At 42.7% G+C, this 21,763-nt stretch overlaps 1 protein-coding gene across 1 annotated transcript in view; it reads left to right on the forward strand.

Annotated features, from left to right (window-relative positions):
* Positions 1 to 4,046: 4,046 nt before the first annotated feature.
* HMCN1 (hemicentin 1) overlaps positions 4,047 to 21,763 on the forward strand; it is a 202,539-nt gene continuing 184,822 nt past the window's right edge. Inside the window, exon 1 of the mRNA XM_056356040.1 lies at positions 4,047 to 4,545. Within this exon, the coding sequence (XP_056212015.1) occupies positions 4,275 to 4,545 (271 nt within the window). The 5' untranslated portion in view covers positions 4,047 to 4,274. The remainder of the gene's footprint in view (positions 4,546 to 21,763) is intronic.

Raw genomic sequence — 21,763 nt, forward strand, 5'->3', positions numbered from 1 at the left:
GATTCAGAAGCCAGAAGTCAAACAGAAGTTACACACATGCCATTTTTATATTAAGTCATAGTTTTTCTATTGTTGGCATAGGTAATGTATCTCACAGGAAGACGTGAAGCTACTGTGACTAAAACAAGAGGCATTGACATTATTTGGTATAAAGGCTATCATGTTCTGTCTGCAGAAGAGCTTTTAACTGTAACAAGCAAAACGCCTTGGTCACAGTGAGGAAAGAGGAGTACTCAAAGTATAATGTCAAAGCGTGAGACCAGCTGCACAGCTGAAAAATAGAAGTCACTGCCTGGAAAAAGTCAGTGTTTAGTTTATCACTTTGGAGTTTGAACTCTCATCATACAATGGCATTCACATGGCAAAATCTCCCCCCAAAAGTAATGCTGGTCTTTTCATGGTCTTTGTAGATGAATGCGAAGATTGTAATGAAAGATTAATCTATCAGTCCTTTCTCTTTTCTGCTTCTTGTTTATCTTTCCTTACAGATCTGTTAGCAGCAGCTCTAGTGAGCTGCCTTACCTGGTTTCAGGCTCCTCAGCATACCTGCTAATTCCTGTTGTAGCATTCCTCTTCCAGGATGGCATTTTAACCCTATCCTTCCCAAAAGCAGCATAGGTTCTGCCTGCAAACTACTTCAAAACACTGAGACCCAAAACACTATTTTCAGTTTTAGAGTAGTGAATGGCTTTGGTAAATACAAGTTGTACCTCTCAAATGCAGGACTAGACTGGCCATATACATAAAATATAAAGACAGGGCTAAAGACTAGCTAAGAAAACACTGTGTCTGTGAACTGGAGAGTTCTTGCTATACAATACATATACTTCTCACAGAGACAGCCAAAGCCAGATGCCCAAAACAAAGAGCAATGATTCCCTCCTTTTCCACAACAATTAATCAAGTCCAAACAAAGGAAAGAAAAAAAGGAGGGATATGACTTTGAAGGAGTGGGAATAAAACCTTTAAATGTGTATGGAGTTCCAGTGGAAAAAAATATTGTCAAATGTCTGTGACAAAACAGTACAGGGTATCTGGTATACGTGCAGAACTCACTGACCAGAAAAGAGGTGTCGTGAGAAAGAGCTCTGGTAGATGCAGCCTGCTGAGAGCAGTCCATGGGATCCCAGGAGGAGAATCTGTTTTGGTATCAGCAGTTTGCTCTGTAATTAGAGAGTAGCATCAGCTTTAAAAACAATCATTTTGATGTTGCCCTTCAGATGGAAACCAGTTTTTGAAGTGGATGCTTGTTTACTACGAACAAGAATGAAACCAGCAGTTCTTTCTTCATTAGCAGCCATTGGATAGTAATAATTTTTAGCTGCAAATTACAAAATGGAGCAGATTCAGACAGAAGCCCAAAGGGTGAAAAGTACTTTATTTCCTTCCCAATCTTCCAAACTAGTATATTTTCCCCACAGCATACAAAATTTATGTTTTTTGTATTTGTGACCAGCTAAGAAGAGAGAAGGAGTTAAATGAGTTACCTCCATTCCACCTCACTGAAGGATTTACAGCTATCCAGGATAAATATATAGTGATGGAATCATAGAATAGTTTGGGTTAGAAGGGACCTTTAAAAGTCAGCTAGACAGGTAACACTGCTCACACTCAGAGTGGCAGTGTTTGAGTGTGGTGGGAAGGAATTAGACAATCAAGTCCACATCCGTTGAATTCTTCCATGCTACCGAATTGCATAAACAAAATGTCAAATTCCAGCCCCAAAACAGACATGAAAAGAATACCAAGATTAAGTTACAAATGCTTAAAATTAGGAAGTAAGCGTAAAAGGCAATTGTAATACCCTGGTGCATACAAAAGAGACACCGAGATGCTATTGGAAACCATAAAGGTGGTAGCCCGCTGTGGCAGAGCGGGGTCTGTGGGGAGGTGGGGTACCTCTCCCCTGGGGGGTACCTCGACCCAGCTCCCCGCCCCCCCCCCCCCCGGCCCCTGCCCCTGCCCCAGCCCCCCCGGCCCAATAATCTCCAGGTGTTTCTGCTACAGTGTGCTTTGACAGTGGCAGGGGCCTGACCTCAGAGTGCGCTTAGTTATTATGCTGGCATGCTGTCAAAACTTTACTGTAGAACATGTCAGAAGGAACATAGTGATTTTTTTTTTCAATAGACGATTCTTTGGCAAACTATGAAAATAATTTCATTGCAGAAAAAAAAAAAAAAAGGTTCCTCTTGCTACAGGGCTTTCTTCCTGCAAATTTCAAAGGCCTGCTGTGAATAATAGTTTTAGAGCTTCCAAGGTTCAAGGTTATTTTATAGTGGAAAGTGTTAGGCAACCAAAATAAATATCCGTTTCCACTGTTACAAAATAAAGAATTTTCTTTATGTTGTACCTTAAAAATTGTGTTAAATGACATTTTTTTAGAGATGCAGCAGCATGTGTCCAAAAGGGTTATTTTTTCATAGAGACACTAGGTTTGTTCCAGCTTGTTTACATCTAAATGAGAAATACTTTAAGACAGAAAGAACGTGAGGGCTTTCTTTGTAAGGAAAGATGTAACAGGAATTCATCTTCATAAAGGACCGAAGGAAATCACTAAATCCAGGTGCTGCCAGTCTCTAGGGCATTCAAAATACATATTCCTATTTTACGGCTTGAACACATCTCTACTTAAAGTATTTGTGAGTATTTTTGACAAACCTGGTCTGAGTTTTCTGCTAGCAGAGTTACAGATGAGGCAAGTTTTCCATGGTTTGGGGTTTTTATTGCGAATGCTTTGCACAGCTCTGGTTATGTGCTTCCTTCTCATGACATCAGTGCTGAAGGGGAGAAAGAATGTAAACATCTGTTTTTTATAATTCAATTCCAGGCTTATAACTTGATTAGAATAAGCAATGTTTTTACATGATTAATTTTCCAGTCACAATAGCGCGCAGTTTTAGCACCAATTTTAAGATTAGCAAAACAAGGAAGGAAACTAATGAGGTAAATTCTACTTCACGGTCTACCTTTCTGAGCTGCGCCAAATGCTGCGCGTCTCACCGGGTCATGCACCCGCTGAAAACAAAGGATGCGATTTCCCTCCCGCTTGGGGTTCAAAAGGATGTCCCGATGCTCCCCACGCAGCTGATGGCGGGAGGCTTGCGGCAGCCAGGCTGAGTGAGCTGGAGCAACGAGGACGGGCTCCTGGCTCTCCCCGAGGCCTTCCACGTGGCCTTGGGCCAGCCACCTAGGATCAGATTTTCACAACGTGCGTGCTGGGACCTGGCTGCATCCTTAAACAACTAAGGAGCTCTGAAATATATAGCCTTTCACCTCTTCCATCGCCTGAGCGGGATTAAAACAACACTCTGGCCACTTTCTTTTCTTCAGTGTCCAGTCTTGCTCTGGCCCCAGAGACTGCGAGTGCCTGGAGCTGTGGGATGTGCCTGGTGTGGAGATGTGCCCGATCACATTTTGGGGTCTTTACTGCCCACTTTTCATAGTCCCTGTAGGAACATGTTCATGGGAGCTGAGGCGAACTGTGGCTGGAAGGGGCCGCGGGGGTCCGGCCGCGGGGTTTCAGGCAGTAGTTGTGGGAGCGTGACCCGAGTGAGGGCAGAGCGAGCCAGGGCAGCCGTGCACGTAGCAGCGACTTCAGTCGGGTATCACGCGTTTGTAATAACAAAACAGTGCCACACTGATCTACCCTCCCAGGAACGAGCTCAAGTCGGCACCGCCGTCCTCCCCTCGCCGGCAGGTGCGGGCCCAGCCCCGCTCGGTGACGGGCAGGTCCGTACCTCACCCTGGCGCCCCGTTCCCGCCAGGGCGGCTCTCCCGGGGGCTCGGCCCGCCGGTGCCGGGGCGGAGCGGGGCGGCTGCGGGCGGCCAGGTGCGAGGGGCGGCCCCGACCCCAGCCCCAGCCCGCCCCGCCGGCGGCCGCCGCGGGAGGGGCCCTGAGGTGAGGGCAGGGGCCGGAGGTGAGGGCAGGGGCCGCGGCGGGTCACGGGAGGCGGGGCCGCGGCGCCTGGGTCCGCCGCCGGGGCTCCAGAGGCGGCAGGCTCAGCCCCGGCCCGAGCCGCGCCGGCAGCAGCTCCGCACCCCGCGGCATGGACGGGGCTCAGCCTGCTCCCTCGGGGCGGCGCTGCCCCAGCCCTGCCCGGTAGGAAAGGCGGAGCGGGGCCGCAGCCGCGCGCAGACAAAAGCCGCGGCGCTTCCTGCCCTCCGCGCTGAGGGGAGCGGGCGGGCGGCGGGCGCCGGTCGCCGCGCTCCTCCGGGCGGACTGTCTCAAGTGTTTCTTCTCAGCCGCCGGCGAGCTGCGCAGGCTGCCGGGGAAAATGCGTTTCGGCGGGGCCCGCGGAGCGCGGGGAGCGGGGCTGGGCGCTGTGGTGCTGCTGCTCGCCCTGTGCCCCCGCGCTGCGCCCGAGCCCGGCGGCGAGGCGGTGCCGGAGGGAGCCTCCACCCTGGCGTTCGTGTTTGATGTGACCGGCTCCATGTACGACGACCTGGTGCAAGTCATCGAGGGGGCATCCAAGATCCTGGAAACGTCGCTAAAAAGACCCAAGAGGCCGCTTTACAACTTCGCGTTGGTCCCTTTCCACGACCCAGGTAGGGGTCGCTCCGCGCGGGGCCCCGCTGAGGTGGGCTCGGGGGCGGGAGGGGCCCTGGTCGGGGCTGGCTTTTATGAAAGGTTGGGTCTCCTGCGCTTCCAGGGGGCTGGAGAGTAGGTATTTCTGTCACGTCTTAGCCGTGCTCGCCACCTCCGCCGCGGGGAGTTGCCGGGGGCGAGCCCCGGGCCCGGGAGCCTCAGCCTGTGGCCCCGCAGCCTGCAGGCCGAGCTGAGGTGGCTCTGAGCACGCTGCCTGCACCGAGGGGTAGTTCAGGGGCTTAAATACTCTCCTTAATAATTCTAATACGAGCTGAAGTGGTCTCAGTGACCTTCTCTCCTAGTATAGAGCATGTTACTAGTGAAGCTACTAAATTGGTTTTTTTTTTTAGTTCCCCTCTATGGGAATACACTTACAAACACACACAATATAGTTGCAATTTTCCTTCAGTCTTCTCCTATGTTTACGTTCAGAAACTTTGCACTGAAATTATCCAGAAGCTTTTACATGATGTGTTTTTTAGTTTGGGTCCTTTCCCTCATTTTACCTTTTTTTTTTCCCCACAAAAGACTGCTGTACATTGTGCGTTCCTCTCAGCATCTGTTTTCTATTCCCTTCCTATCCCTCTTCTCTGGCTTTCTTCCTCTTTCCTTGACAAGTATCTTCTGGTGACTTGAAGAGGAAGTGGGGACAGGACAGGATGCCCCAGGCTGGTGATGCGTGCTGCACTATGTGGTAAAAACTCCTGTTAAAAAAAAAAAAAAAATCAGAAAAAAGCCCCAGAGAGTGGAGAAAAGCCATTGAAAATTTCCTTTATGGTTCTCGTTGCCATGGCATATCTCAGAATATGATTTTCTGGAAGTCAGTTCTGAACAGTTGAATTTTTGAAGGGATGTTATCAAGTGAAGGCAAATGCCCCATCTATTTTCCCCCAGTCATAGATACTTCTGCTTACAAGATACGTGTTTGCTGTTGTTATAAACACCTTAAACCAAATGCTTGGAAAATGAGAGAAAAACTTGTCTTTGCAAATTTTGCTGGTTTGTTATCTGTAAGCTTGTATAGGGTTGTGGTGTGTGGTTTTTTTTTTTTTTTTCTTGTAAAGAGTCCATCATTGTGATGTCAGTGTCCTATCGCAAAAGGATCTGTTGATGCACCTTACTGTTTTCACCTTTGGTTTTCCCCCTCTCATTACCTTTTTGTTATTCTATGGAACAAACATATGTGGGACTTAAAAAGCGTCATACCATGGAAGTAAGCAAGAAGGAAGAGATTTTGATTAAGTGTAGAGCTTAGAATAATTTGATACCCTTTTGGAAAATCAAGCTAATCATTCTCCTTGGAGCTTTTTTTTCTTGGGTGGGGCAGAAAATCAACGGGATGGCTTGGGAGTATTTTGTTTTAATTTCTTTCCATAATCACACTTCATACATCTTCCCTTTCTACTCACCAAAGTGGTTCACTGTAAGAATTTATAGTTCTCTTTTTCAGAGGGCTTGGGTATCTCTACTAACTGTGGAAGCAAGAAGGTGATCTTGTGTGGTGAACTTTTAGTTTGCAGGTTTGTGTGGATGGTCCTTTGATCTTGTACATCCTTGGTAGAAAGAAGTTCCAACTTTCGTATTATGGGTAGTTCCAATGCTTAGCTTTCATCACAGGCTGCTTTTCCTTTGTTTCAATAGCTACTTTTTTCTCTCTCATCCTGCATGTTTTCTCTTCCTCACTCAGTTTTTCTTCTGCACGTTTTCTCCTTTTCATTCCTTTTCTTCCATCTCCCGACCCTCTTGCTTCCACTGGCTCTCCAGGATCTTTGTTTCTGTTACAGACTGATTCTTTTAATCATACTTTGCTGTGTCACCACCTTCTTGATCTGTATGTACCTCACTAGCAACAAATCCACTGCCACCTTCCTCTGCTCAATTCATGTTTTTTTCCCCATGTAGAATTCTTGCTTCCCTGCCTCCTCCCCCATTCCCTCTCATTCAACAACCCTTCCTTGGCAAATGTTAGATTTCATTCAGTAGAGTAACTGAAACTTAAACCTGCGGAGGGCTGACCTACACAACAAAGAACTGCTGGCAAACATATATTGATGTATCCTGTTACATGTCTCTTTATGGAAGTCCAACTTCCCTGCACAGGCAGAGGGGGCTTTACTTTTTAGCATGATGGATAACTTGTGAGGTCATAAAGCTGTTTAAGTTTAAAATTATACATTCTCCACTTTCAATTTAGTCTTGGTTCCTGAAAACGATTTCTCTATCTCTGCCTTTGAGTTAGAAGGACACACCACAGTCCGCTGCCCTGAATTTTAAGGGCATAGCAGTTCAGACTGCTGGTAATGTGGTATTTTACATCTGGTGATGACCAAGCTTAGGCACTTGAAAAGGAAATGCAAGAAATGTTGTTGTGACCAGTTCTTCAACATCTTGTTTTGAATCTCGAGAGAAGTAACTTTTCTCAAAAATCTAATAAAAAACACTGCTTGGCTTCTATTTCACAGTGTCCAATTCATTTGCCTAGTGTTCTTCTTTCTGAAGACTGCTCAACTAAATTGATAAGCATGAGCTTATTCCACCCTCATCCCCCCAGTTGTCTGGTTATCGCTCAACTGATAATTTTTCTTAAAAAAAAAAAAAAAAAAAAGATTCCTATGTAGCTGCCCCACAGAAAATTTTGTTGATATTTTTGTGAGGTACTGTGCTCCATGAGGCAAGTGGGACTCTACAAGGAGTGCAACATATAGTAGGACCTTAGATCCAAGGAGCTTCTCTTCCTGTAAAGCCGTCCTGATCCAGATGCACTCTTTATTGATAGTGAATTACAGTTTAAAGTTTGCGAGGCTTTGGCTTTTCACTCCATTGTTTTCCTAGTGTTGCATGGTGTATCCTGAACAGTGCCCCAGTGATTCACTCTGCAGTACTGCTTGATTTGTACTGATCAGTGAAATGGCTGAAGTGCTTCCTAAGCACCATAAAGAAAGAGCTGTTGACAAGGAGTGTGTATTCAACAAAACCATACAAGAATCTGTCCTGGAAGGGTACTTGACACCACCCAGGGTACAGCTGAGTTACAAATAATTGGTGTTATTTAAAAATCCTCCTGTATCTTACTGGACTACATTGTTACCAAAATGCTGCACATTAATGCTGTGTTGTAATATACCAACGTATTTGTGGTAGATTTAAATGTAGCATTATGATTATTGCAATGGGATTTTGCTCAGACTATGGTATTTTGGTAAAACAGTAATAATTAACAAGTATATCTTTTATTATGAAACCTGAGGGTTTTTGCCTAGAATTATAGCCTACAGCAAAAATTTGTAATGGGTTTCATATTCTGATGCTGCTGTACCATCTGGTGGTATGCTGGGTTCTCCATTTTGAAAAAGCCTTTTGTTTTGGATTGTGCTTCTTGTGCAATGCTTTAACACATTATAGGATTCTTTTTTATTGTGGTGTTGGGTTCTTTTGTTTAAATACCTAAACGTGATCACAGGAGTTTTGTACATAGTGGAAAAGGCTGTTGACAAAGAAATCTCTTGCCAGACTTGTGTTCAATGGAAAAATGGGGGTGGGGGGGAAGTCCAAGATGAAGAAGTCTTGGCATGAAAATTTTGAATTTGAGCTAAAGCTTAAGATCAGCAAATGCTTTTGTAGTTGCGTGTTGTGGGTCCTGATCTACTAACTCCCATTGTATCCTGTGGAAACGGGATTGGACTCAGAATGTCTTTATTTAACATCTGTGGCCAGCTTTTCTATTTTTTCGTTATGCCATTAAGGAATTTTGGAATGGAAAATAAGCCTAAAATGACAAATTCATCCCTAGTATTTTTCTGTAAAGCTAATGGAGTTATACTAGAAATAGCTCTGACTCTGCATGATTTAATGAAGCATTCCTTCATTGTGAATGACTTTTATAGACCAAACTCAAGTAATTAATTTTAATTACAAGAAAAACGAAGGGAGCGTATAACCTCTGGACTTCCTAGTGCACAGGATGATGTTTGCCTGTTAATACTCTGCATGTCTACAAATCTCTGATGTGAGTGTTTCCTAAATCCTTTTTCTTACATATCAGATACAGTGTATTGCCTATGTGAGGAAAGAGGAGAACTTTAATACTGCTTTGCTCAGATGGGAAAATAGTGGTGAACTTAAGTCATCCACCTAGGGTCACATAGCAAATGCATAGGGTAACTAGAAATACAATATTAATTATTTTTTTTCCTTGATCCCACTCCTCTTTTTTTTTTTTTGAGAGTAAAGCTCTGATTATATTATGAAGTAAAGGTACATAATTACGTTTAACTTTATAACCTGGGCTCTCCTTTACTTAATAGTCTGGCAATGCTATATCCGTAACAGCAGATAGGCTGCTGAGTCTCGTACTAGTGGAAGAAGTTCCCAAGGTCATATGAGAACTTTGGTTTTTGCAGGTTTGATAGTTTTGGTTTTTTTTTTTTATTTTTAGAAGTGACAATGAAGAAGAAATAATGTGTTTTTTCCAGAGGAGGAACATAAGAAATAAGGCTATTAATGGAATTAAAATTTTTCATATTTACTGATATAAAAATAATTGTGCTTATATACATGGATAATAAAGAAAGATGGAAAGCTGTTTTTGGAAATGGAGAAGTATAAGCTTTCCTTTATGTGTTAATATCTGCCTTGAAAAAGACAGTTGTGAATGATGGAAAATAAATGTCCTCAGAGTATAGCAATAAGACTTTCACCCCTGCTCAGCTGAAATTCTTCCTGTTAATTCAACTGCAGTGGCTGCATGGCCAGCCTTCCCAGTATGAACCACCGCTTTTGTCATTTCCGTATCTACAGGTAGACAGTATCACTGACCCTTCACCGCTCAGCAGGGTTCTCGCACCAGCCTCTTCTGTGGCTTCTCCAACATGTTGCCCTGCAAGTGCCTTTTGCATTCTCCTGTCACTTGAGGTCTTTGGCCTCAGGGTTTACTCTCAGATTTATGGGTGTCTCTTATTCAGGCAGAGGCTGAATGTATATAAATCAATTGTCTGAAATCTTTTCCCATTTGCGAGAAGTTGAATGGTCTTTCTGGTATAGCCCAAAGAAGGTCATTGTCTTTGGGATTCCCTCTGCTTCCTTTGCATGGGGAAAGAAATGCTTCAAGACTTGGTATTAATTTTACTAAAGAACAGGAACATGTCTATGGAGAAACTATATGGCAGGAGTTTTCAAAGCAGGAAGGACAATTTTAAGGAAAATGCAGTATTTTGTACTTGTACCCAAGTTTGCCAGCACCACAGAAGTGGTGTTCGTACAAGGGATAGGGGCAGCACGGGAAAAGTCTGGGAGCTCCTGTGGTGTGCCCTTCTCATTCTGGGGGTCACGTAGACCTGTTGTGTCATTGTGTTTGTGGGTAAGTAATGGCACGCACTTGAGGTTGGCATGTTACAAGCCATGCTGTGGCGTGGTATAAACTTCCTTAGTGCATGACATTCAGCACTCTGCGGGTGTAATACAGTGGTTTTTAATTGAGTTTTGAGTATGCTGTGAATGGAAATAGAGGGATTAGAGAAGAGTTAGGGGAGAGATATTGCCAGTGTTTTACAGTATATCTTTTGCTTTAGAAAGAGAAAATTCAGTGGGTTGCTGCTGTGTATGTCCTAGACAGACTTCACATTAATCTGTTTTGTTCTGCAAACTATGCAGTGAGATGGAAATGGGAGTCCCTGCCCATCAAGAATGGAGGACTTGGTGGAATCTGGGTAGGTCTGCTTGCCTTTGGGCAGTAGCTCTTCTGTCCACATTCAGGTCTCCTTACCCCCTCGGTAGGTAAAACTGTATAAAAGCTATTTAATATTTCAACTAGACAAATTACTAGGTTGGCAAGGGGGAATAAACTCCTTGCCAATGAAGTTCCTGTGGGCAAATGTTTTGCAAACACTATCAAAATCCCATAGTTTTTATAGGAAAGAGAAGAGTTGCCCCAACTCTGTTGGGTGAGAGTAAGGTTAGAGGCAAAGAAAATTATTCGCTCCACTTGATTGAAACAGTCATCATATTTTGAGAGTTGAGTGGGTTTCATATTATTCCCAAAATCCAAAGTGGGAAAAAAATGTGCTTATTTAACAAGTCTGGTCTCTCTGTTCTGGTGCAGTAGCTCTACTGATGCATCAGAGAATATTGGGTTAATGTTGTCATGGCTAATCTTTGAGTTGTGTTCTTTGGTGGCCTCAGAAATTTCTGAACATCCTATCTGAAAAAAAAAAACCCACCAAAAAAACAACCACCAAACACAAAACACCACACCTTACACAACCTTGAGTTTTTATTTGGTTTATTTTGGACTTCCTTAGATGTATAGCAACAGCAATAATGAGCGTGTGTCCAAATTTTGAGTTTTTCTTTCAGAGTTTAGGAGACACAGTGTAAATTTACAAGTTTTCAGTGCTGCCTTGGTATGCCTGAAGGCAAATGATAACCAGAATAATAGCTGTTAAATTTGCCCATTTGTGCTGTAACTGTTGAAGTGTTACTGTTACTTACTCATAGAATCATTTAGGTTGGAAAAGACCTTTGAGATCTTTAGGTCCAACTGTTAACCCAGGACTGCCAAGTCCTCACTAAACCACGTCTCTAAGCACCACATCTGTGTGTTTTTTAAACACCTCCAGGGATGGTGCTTCCACCACCTCCCTGGGCAGCCTGTTCCAAGGCTTGACCAACCTTTCAGTGAAGACATTTTTTTTAATATCCCATCTAAACCTCCCCTGGTGCAAGTTGAGGCTGTTTCCTCTTGTCCTGTCACTTGTTATCTGGGAGGAGAGACTGACCCCCGCCTGCCTCCAACCTCCTTTAAGGTAGTTGTAGAAAGTGATAAGGTCCCCCCCCCCCCCCCCCCCCCCCCGAGCTGCCTTCTCTCTGGACTAAACACCCCCAGCTCCCTCAGCCGCTCCTCATCAGAGTTGTTCTCTACACCCTTCCCCAGCTCCGTTGCCCATCTCTGGACAAGCTGCAGCACCTCTACATCCCTCCTGAAGTGAGGGGCCCAAAACTGAACACAGGATTGGAGGTGCAGCCTCACCAGTGACGAGTATAGGGGGGACATTTGCTGCCCTAGTTCTGCTGGCCACACTGTCTGATACAAGCCAGGGTGCTGTTGGCCGCCTTGGCCACCTGGGCACACTGCTGGCTCCTGTTCAGCCGGCCGTCAACCAGCACCCCCAGGTCCTTTCCCACCGGGCAGCTTTCCAGCCGCTCTGCCCCCAGCCTGTAGTGTTGCGTGGGGTTGTTGTGACAAAATATTATTTCACTGTTGACATTTTCAGCAGGAAATGCTCTGTTTCTTTAAAGCACTAATACTGCTTCTGTATTGTCACTACTACTAAATTTTATTGTTCCTGTCATGTTGTATGTCAGTCACCAATACTATGTAATAGCAAACAGTTTGGAGTTGTTAAGGATAAAGTCCAAAGCACTTACAGGTATTTTTCATCTCTGAGACTTCTGTGATAACCGTACTGACTGTATGTGAAATGAGTATTTTGAAACCTTGTTGTCATCCTTAATGGAGACATGGTATCTATAAAATCAATTCTGTGTGATTACGTGGCTTTTTTTCCTTGTTCCTCCGGGAAGATTTTTCCCAGGTTCCTCTAAAAGGCGCTGTTTATATGGATTACAGAAGACAGTATTGCCAGTGCCAGAAGCTCCAAAATCTGTGAGACAGCCAAAATATTGCAACCTCATCCAAAAGCCTACTATAACATCAGTTACAACTTATATTTTTATTGTCTTAATTCTACCTGTCCAGCCTTGAAGATACGCATAATGGTAAATTTTCACCCTGATTATTGAATCTTTTTTGCAAGGGGAAGTATTCTTATCTCTGTTTTTACTTGAAGGGATAATTAAGATTTTCTTTTCAATAGGAAAAAAGTGACTGCGTTAAATATGTCGTTCTCTTCTGCTTTGCAATATGAATTATTTTTCGTGCTACGTTTGAAACTGTTGCCTACTGAACTTACACAGAAGCTGCTTGTTCTGGTTTGCTTTGCTATCCCCAGCTCCAAGTGGTGACAATTATGTGAAAAGCTCTGTAACTCATTAGTAATGCATCCCAATGTTTTCTGTCCCAATAATTATTACTGATGTCGTTTAGCGCAAGGCTTACTGTTTAGCAGTATATGCCTGTTCTCTATAGCTTCTGGAGTTTACATAGAAGATACTTCAGCTGTTATGTCCCAAATAGTAGTCACTATATTACACTGCCATTGCAAACTCAACCATTAGGTATACAAAAATGTAGTAAATTGTACCGAGTTTTAAATTCTCTCCCAAATACAGTGGTTTTTCATGTGTGAGCTTTCTATTGGTTGCCTTAGAATTTTTACATTACTATTACCCCTCCATGCGCCTGAAAAACTCTTTCACTTCCCAGTATAATAGGTCTTCCTTCATACCACTTACTACTGGTTTATTTTCTGAAGAATAGTAGATAGCAAAAATGTAGACTTTGCTGCAGGATCACACACCTTGCTAAGAAGCGAAGGGTGATGGGTAGGTTCTGTAATTTCTGCTCCAGATATAGTTGTGTCTTTAGATCACCTGCAGTGAATGGAACCTGTTGAGAAGCCACTCATCACTGTTCTTGGGGACATCAGTGTCGAAGGGTATTTTGTGATGTATGCCTACACACTTGAAGAGCAGCACAAAGCCACACAGTGACAGTATGAAGCTCGGGCTGGTCTTTCAGCTGCTGCTGTCCTGCACAAAAAGATTTGTCCCTGCCCTCTCATTAGAGGTTGCTGCCCCAGTATTTCTGCTACTTTAACTAGTTTGCCAATTGATCTCAAAGTAAATATCACACAATACTGAACCAGACTAGAAAGTGGTCAGGGTGGTGCCAGTTAAACTGGAAAACCAGTGAACCCTTGCCCTGGGTAAAAAGTGGCTGTACAGCATGTTTCATCATGTCCTCAATCACCCAAGCAGTGAATATGGTTTAATCCCTCTGAAACACAGAGTGGAAGGAGGATTTGCCAAGGCTGTATTCTCTGCCTGCCTGGGCAGCTGAGGGCTGTGCTTTCATTCCCAGCTTCACAAGGGGGGAGATACTTGCTCTCATCAAAGATAGCAATGTCTGATAACTGGGAGCACTGGGGACAAGGTAGATACCAACAGTGTAAGAGGTGAATTCATAGTCTTCTTATTTCCCCCATTCTCCTTCCCCTCTTCTTTACCCTACTTGAAAATATATTTCTCAAAAGTTGCAGTAGTTTGTGTTTCCACACAGTCATGTGTAGAAGCCAGGTTAATCCTATTCATGGCAAGAACTGTTTACCAGTAGGCCACATTGGCTATGAGTTTTCGTGGGAGCTCTATAGCATGGAAAGAAAAGAAATTTTTCTGATGAGGTATGCATCTACTGAATTGGTTTAGATGCCCACAAAACAAATTTCTAATGAGTTCTAAAAAACAGGTGTTTGATGCAGATCCTCAAGTGCTTTTAAGCTATGTCTAAGCTGCTCTTCCCTGAGATTGATATATTCTGTCTGTTTCTCATCTGGAGAAAACAGTTATTGTCTGAGAATGCACAGTAATGAAATAAATAAGGAGGCATAAATATTATATACATCTCTTATCTCACTTTAACTGAGGCAGTAGTGCTCATTATAAGATGAGTTGTCAGTGATGTGTACAGAGGGAAGTTGACAAGGAGATTAACCAGAGAATACTTGCCTCTTGAAATGCCAACCTTGCTCTTTTAAAGTGGCAAAGCTAGAAGAAAACTATGACAAACAATGCTTTCTGTGGTGGGGATTTAATGGCAAATGCCTTTGCTGAAGAGGGGAGCTTAAGTTCTCAGAGAAGAATGAAGGAGAAAAAAAACAGTCCCAAGAACTGAAGACTCTGTGATCCTTAATCCTTGCTTCGTATGCTGTGCTACCATGCAGGAGTCCCATGGGATTTGGATCGGGCACGAGGACATGCTCACATGCCTTTTGAAAGCTCTATATCGCATGATACAGAGCTGGGCGTGTGTTAACTGCAGGAGGGTAAACGGTACTTGTCCTGTGTAGCGGGCCATGTAGTGATGGGACTCCATTTGTTGCTACAAATTGTGCTTGAACTTTTCTTATGAATGAGTTTATATTGGGTTGGTGCTTTGTTATGTGTCAGTGACATTCTTCATCCTACCATACCAACTTGTTGGGAACCTCAGAGTTGTTTCTGTTACGCTGCGTGGGCTTGAGGTACATGTCTCTAGTCTTTCAGACTTGTGCTTTACAGTTTCTGTGTGTGTGTTGGAGGCTTTCTTGGAATTCATGCTAGAGTGGATTCAGTTCAGTCAGCAGAGGATCTGGATAAGCTGGATTAAGGGGTATGGAAGAGGAGCAGATATTCCATTTAGTTAATGGATTTTGAACGTGGCCTAAAGAATGACAGGAGGAACCCTTTAGACTGAGAAAACCCTCAGATGCCAGTTGGTATATATTTTCCGATCAATTATTTGATTTTTGGCACATGCCGTGGACTTTGGTTTTGAAGGAGAAGCATACATCAGAAAAAAAATATTGAGAACATATGTTTTTCAGTTTGCAAATGGCAAAACAATTTCTCTGTTGAAAGAGACTGATGGTGTTACTTGATCGGCTCACCATGCCTTGATAATGAACAGTTTTGTTAGAAGAAATAGGATGGTTTTAATGAAATGTGCTCTGAGCTGGCTGCTTCATATGCTTTCTTTACTACTACTACTACTGCCAGGGAGAATGTGTTTTACCCCTCAATTACATTGTTGAGTATAATTAGTTTTTTATAGTCATTGCCAGAGTTTAGGATTTCCTGTTTTAGGTGTGCTGCTCTCAGCTCTGATTTATGAGATCTTTCAGTTATGCCTATTGTGAATTCATGCTATGCAGTTGTTGTTGTGTCAACTTTGAGTCCAACATTTGCATTTTGTATGGGGATAGTTTGCAATGTTGTATTTTTAAGTGGGATCAGAGTAGTTTAGGGTCACGAATATTCCCTTACGGTCTGCGGTTAAATTTCTCTTGTTGCCTTTTGAAGAACATGTGCAACCTGTTCTTTGGTAACTGTAGGTGCGAGTTGAGCTTTTCCCTTTTTTTGCCAGAGGAGAAGCACAATGACTTCATGTTCCTGAAGTACTTGAATGGGATCACGTTATGTCAAGACACATAAAGTCATGACACTGAGGACAGGATTAATCCCATTTCAATATAGTTCACTTAACTGAAGAATGTCAGCTGAGACACTAGCTACCCAAAGGCTCTTTCTGTAATTCACGAGAAGAAACTGGCAACTCTATGGAGCAATTAATCACTTGTAAATTTTTAAATACTCTTTGGAGGTCTCATTTGCTTTCACTGGCTGCAGAGGGAGAAAAAGTTAGTTCAGGTGAAGCCCTGATTTTGGGAGGTATGAAGTCAAGCAAGAGGCTTTCTGCTTTCTAACTTTTTCCTGCTCTGGGGATGACTGTCCAAACAATAGTCCCTGAGATTTGTTTCATACTGTTTTTCATCCTGCCATATGGATACTGAGTGCTCAGATCAGCCTAGCTCACATGGGGGAATAGGTTGTGTCCACACGGTGATGTCCTCCCTGGCTCTGTTCTAACCCCAGACCTTTAGCCCTGCTGAAGAACTTCCCTGGGTAGGGCATTTTTGAGCTAAAATCGAGTAGCGCTTGGAGGCAACCTGTGCAGGTAGCTCCAGTGTAAACGGAGAGGTTTCTGCAAATCCACTTTGTGGACGGTGTTGGTGGATGCCTAATAATGTGGCTAATTAGAATGTCTTACTCCTCATTTGCCCTTACCACAGGTTATCATCAGCGTTTGAACCTTGGGTGTTCAGCAGACACCTGTGTAAGCTACAGTGGTAATACTGGCAGCTGGTAACGGCTGTGGGGATAAGCCACAAATGGGGGTTGTGATGCACATTATTAATGTGTATTACAAATGTAAACAGGCTGTATGTATTTACAAAGATATGTTAACATTGTTCTGTATCCCATGTGCTCTTCCATCTTGATTTTCTTTGGCATCCTTGGTACTTCTTTTCACAGAGACACTATGTCCGGTTTTCCAGTTCTGCACAAGTTGTAGCCCTTTGCCTAAAATATACTTAGCCACAGATTTCAGTCTGCAAAACATTACTGGTAAAATATATGCATATTTGAAAATGACATGTTCCCAGACACCAAGCCAACAAGCTGCACACATCACATGCAACACAAGATAATTGAAAGTGTTGAATTTATTTTCAGTAATGTGTCCTTATTAGCAGCCTCATCTGTTCCCTCTGGAATAACGGCTTCCTTACCATATGCTCTTGGTAATACAACAGTTAGTGTGTGATGTTAGGTACAATGAATCATGCACATAAGTGTTCAGAGCCCCTGCATAACGTAATGGGACTCCCAAAATAAACTTGTATTTGTGAGCATTGTGCAGAGAGAATTTGAAATTACTCTTTCAAGGTGCCTGCGTGAGCCGGCTCTTGGGGAAGACAGCTGGCCCCCTCACTGTGCAGAGCTGGTCGTGGAATTGCAATTGAGAGAGAGTGAGCTTTATCTCTCTTTTAGTGCTTCAGTTTTCATGGGAGCTGTAATACTTCCTTCCTCTGCTGTTATTTTTTCCCAGCCATAGGACTACAAAATATGAATACAGCTTTAAAAGACAATTTTATATAGCCTGATACATAGTAGAGCCAAACTCCCAATATCAACTTTATAACTATAGGATAAATTACTATCAGTAGAGCTTGTTCTGCAATGAGGTCTAACCTAAAGCAGAATGGGACCCCAGTTCTTCAGACTGGAAAAACTCTGCTGAAGTGGAATGAGTGGGGGTGGATTTTTATGATTAAATGAAAATGAAGGAATGTCTTGTTTTGCTATATTCCCAGTTAAATGTCTGGTCTGTTTGTTCAGGATAGCAGCTCTAATCTGTGACTATAGGTTACTGCTGGATTCCTGCCGTCTTGTTTAAGTTAGATTCATAGCCTGGGGGGCAGGGGGTGTAAGCAGGAAGCCATTGTAATTTTCATGTTTTGGACACCAGTGTATTTTCATGAGCTGAAGTTAAGTGTCTCTGGGGACGCTGAATATCACTGAAACATTTCCTGAGTTCTCTTTAAGCTGTACAGTGGTATGTCCAAGTCTGTTTTCCAAAGGATAGAGCGTTTTGTTTAGTTGGTGAGGTCTTAGTTCACTGAACTAGTATGCTTTTGCACTTAGAATTTATACAGGAACAGAAGAAGAGGAGGAAAGTTTTGCAGGGAAAATCAAGTCCTCTCCCTTAGAACAGCTAGGAGTACTGTGGTTTCTTTTATGCCCTTGTAGTCATTTATATTTCTGTTTACTAAAATCCTCAAGAGATTGTGACTTCACAGCTACTGTGTCGGAGCTAATTTTTGGCGATTGTAAATAGGTGAAATGGTTAGGCAAGCACACGGCTTTAGGTAAAAGAGCAATAGCTGGAGCATTATGAGAGACTAGTCATAGTCTGTCCCACAGCAGGGAGGCTATGATTGCTGCCAGTCTTTGGGCAAATCACTTTGCATTGTCGCACTTCTTTTCCATTTTATGTTACTTAGCTTGTACAGTACAGCACCAAGATAATAGCAGCGTCGTTTTAATTAGAGATCTTGGCATCACTGTGCACACAGTAATCACTGTCTTTTAGCAGAGTTTGAGTACCAGAGGTACTGCTAGCCCCCTAGCAAGTGGCACGGGCAAAGCCAAGCCCCAGCGTCGCCCCTGCTAGACCGCTGAGGCAAGACCTGGTGTGCGCTGTTGGGATGACGTTTTGACTCCTTTCCTGCAGCATTTGGAGGACATACCATGGTGCTTGGACAGTGGTGCTTGTCTGGGATTGTTGTCTACTGGTTTGAAAACACATTACTCAAAAGCCTACATCTTGGTGTCTTAGGGTATTTCAGAAGAGCTGGTTTGTTTTGTTTTGCTTTGGTCATGTTTTCTCCTTTTATATTTTACATAAGCCAGATCAATGTGCAGGGAATTAATGTGACTTACTCCTGAGTCACAGGCTGTGTTAACCACAAACCTACTAATCACTTACTTGTGCCTGAGATGTTTATTCCTTTTCCTTTCTTTCCTGACCTGTTGGACTGCCACATCTTTTTATCTTCATAGTCTCTGCCTTCAGCCCATCCCTTCCTCAAAATTTCCGTTGACCCTTTTCCTTCAGAGGTTCAGTGTCCCTTCTCAGTAATCCCCTCCTTTATCTCAAGGTTTCTTGGCAGTCTGGAGTCTCTTGCATATACAGACTGGATCCTGGTGATGAAATGTGTTGGTGCTAAAGGAAATATATTCTTTCTCCAAAAGAAGTGCTGAGCACCAATAGGTTTCTGTATCCTGCAGAAATGATGCTGAATCACTGATTGATGGAGAAGTCTTTCTCCTTTCAGTATGTCTGATGTTTGCCCTCGCATGAATGAGGGTGGTAGCAAGGACACCTGTCGTTCTCACTTTGCCTGCTGGCTGTGCAAGCGAGTACGTTTCTGGAGTTTGTTCTGGGTCTGAATTGGACCAGCTGGCTGCTGTTTTCTCTGAAACATTGGCTGAATCTGTGGACATACATTTTTCTTAAATGTGTAGCTGTATTGGTTGAAAACATTACTGCTCTGCACTGCTGTCTGCTTCCCTCTTTTTTGAGGTTGTGGTCTTTTCTGATCCCCAGCCAGAAGTGCTGCTTTGCAATTCTAGGTTCATTCCAAAATGGTCCAGGTTAGCAGAGACTGCTGAAACCCTTTGAGCCCGCTAACTTGGGTCAAAAGAGTGTGCATGAACTGCTTTGCTGCCAAGCAGAGGAGGTGATGACTTGTGTTAGGATGGTTCTGGAGAGCAGGGCTGGCAGTTTGTTCAGCTGGCATAGCTGCAGTGGGAAGGGAATGAGTGTCCTTAGTGCTAATGAACTGAATTGAGCTGTAAAGATTGAGTTACATGGGATCTCTGTGTCTACAAATCTAGACAGTCTCTGTGATTGCTGACAATGGGAGGAAAAAATGTGGCTGCTCTGTGTATCATGCTTTGTTCTAAATATTACTGTTGCTCATGCTTAGGGTGTGAAAAACGAAGATCATGTCATTACTGTAAAAACTCAACCCTTTCCCCGCCCTTGAAAGTGGAATTGAATATTGTTCTTTACCTAAAGTGAACCATGGTATATGAAGACAAAAATAACACGTTGGCTAAATTGCATTTTAAAGAATTTGGTGGCTTTGTCGCCTCAAGCAAGTCTTTAAGCACCTGGTGGATCAGCATAGCCACCTATACTGATATGTACCCATGTTTTTTCTTTCAGAGGGAAGGTGCAGCAATACTCCACAGTGCAGAGGGGTGTGGTAGCTCGTGGAGTTGGAGCTGTAACTTAGCAAGTGGTATAAGGAGATTAATTTGTTTCTGTAAAGGGCATGAGGCAAGCAACTTTTGAGATGCTGTTCCGTGTCTACTTTGAGTCTTGTTTCATCTCAAACCATGCTCTTTACAAAACAATCAGATAAGAGAAGCTGTAAATAAGTGAAACATGTTTTGATTTAATTTTAATTTGCATAAGGCTTGTTTAGAGACAGATTTAAAGTGCATAAAACCTTTCAGACTTTAGAAATTTTGGCTGTGGATATTTGTATGATGAATCAAGCCCACCTCACCTTTTTGTGTTGTAGCTACATAGCGTTAAACAGTTTCTTAGTTACTTGCAATGAAATGTCCCATTGTGCAGATACAAAACCCATTTTTTCCACTTTGATATTCTGTCTCATTGAACAGATTTTGATGTCGGTTAACATGGAGTAAATCCAGAGTAATTCCATTACAGTCACTGATGTTAGTTTGGATTTACACCAGTATAACTGAGGTCAGAGTCTGGCTTTGGTTATCTGCTTTTTTAATTTGATAAATACTACATATTTCCCAAATATCCTTTCATATCTCCTCTTCAGAACTTGCTGTCTCCTCCCACTTTCCCAAATACCAAGAGTAACAACATAGGTGAAACTTAATTGATGAAAGATTGTTTAAGCAGGGTCTGTTTTTTATTAGCTCAGCTGTTTTTCATTTTTTTTCAGCACTGTTTGAAGTTTCATTGTACTTGGGGCAGGATCTGAATTCATCGTGCTTTTCCTACTTGACTCATTTTGTCAATTAAAGTGTGGTTTTAAATTATAGGGTGCTCTCAGACGTTATCATTGAGTAAGAATTGTATGCTTTGGTGATATTTCAAAGCAGTTTTAAACTCTGAAGAAGGAAAAGGAAAAAGGTTGTGCCTTAAGGCATTACTGTTACTCAGCAACATAATGTGTTTAAAAGAGGTTAGTAAATGCGGCGTGTGACTTTGGAGAATGAGATTAATTAAAATTTGTTTATATTTCCTGACATTATGCTAGCTTTGTAGAAGTATACTGTGAACTACAGAGTACTTTATCATGTGTGAGAGACATCAGGAATATCATCTAGATTATTCTGTTAGTTAAATTTGGTTTATTATTAAGGTTAGATGTTTGGACAGTTTTATCTGTTACACAGTTTAGCTGGTACAGTGGGGTCTTCGTCCACATAACCATACTAGAAATGAATCCATAGCATTTGTATTAACATCTTTACAGTTGAACTACTACTAGTACAGTGTATCTGCCTTCATATGATGATAAATAATCCTGCCCAGAATATTGAGTTCTTATTCTAGGGATAAAGAAAGAAAGGATGGGAGATGGTGAAACACACCTCCTTCACAGTTTGGAGACCTTAGGCACAAAGAAACTCAGTAGTTAAGAAAGAATTTAAAAATGTTTTTCTATATAGTCTGTTGATTTTTATATGATTTTTCACATGGGCTTGAATTTTTTTTTTTGAGTGAGACCCTGAAGATTTGCCTCTGGCAACAAAGAGAATCTTCGGCAGAACTAGTGATTTAAACCCAAGCGATCCAGTCTTAATCATTTGGATGTATTTTGTACTGCAGACACCTGAACAAGAGCTTCACAGAAAGACTGAATAACTAGTCATGTTTGTACCTGGATGTCTCCTAAATTCCATGTAGTGACAGCCTTCACCATGATTATACCAGTAGGCAGTTGATAAAAACAGATGCCTGCACAGCAAACTGTGGTTGAAAGAGTTAGTCATGCACTTATGATCTTTGTTCCTTTGCACTAGTGTTCAAGAAAGTTAGCCTGACTATTAATGTTTGTAGGA

Source organism: Falco biarmicus, chromosome 11, assembly GCF_023638135.1.
Source record: "Falco biarmicus isolate bFalBia1 chromosome 11, bFalBia1.pri, whole genome shotgun sequence".
NCBI classification, from domain to species: Eukaryota; Metazoa; Chordata; class Aves; order Falconiformes; family Falconidae; genus Falco; species Falco biarmicus.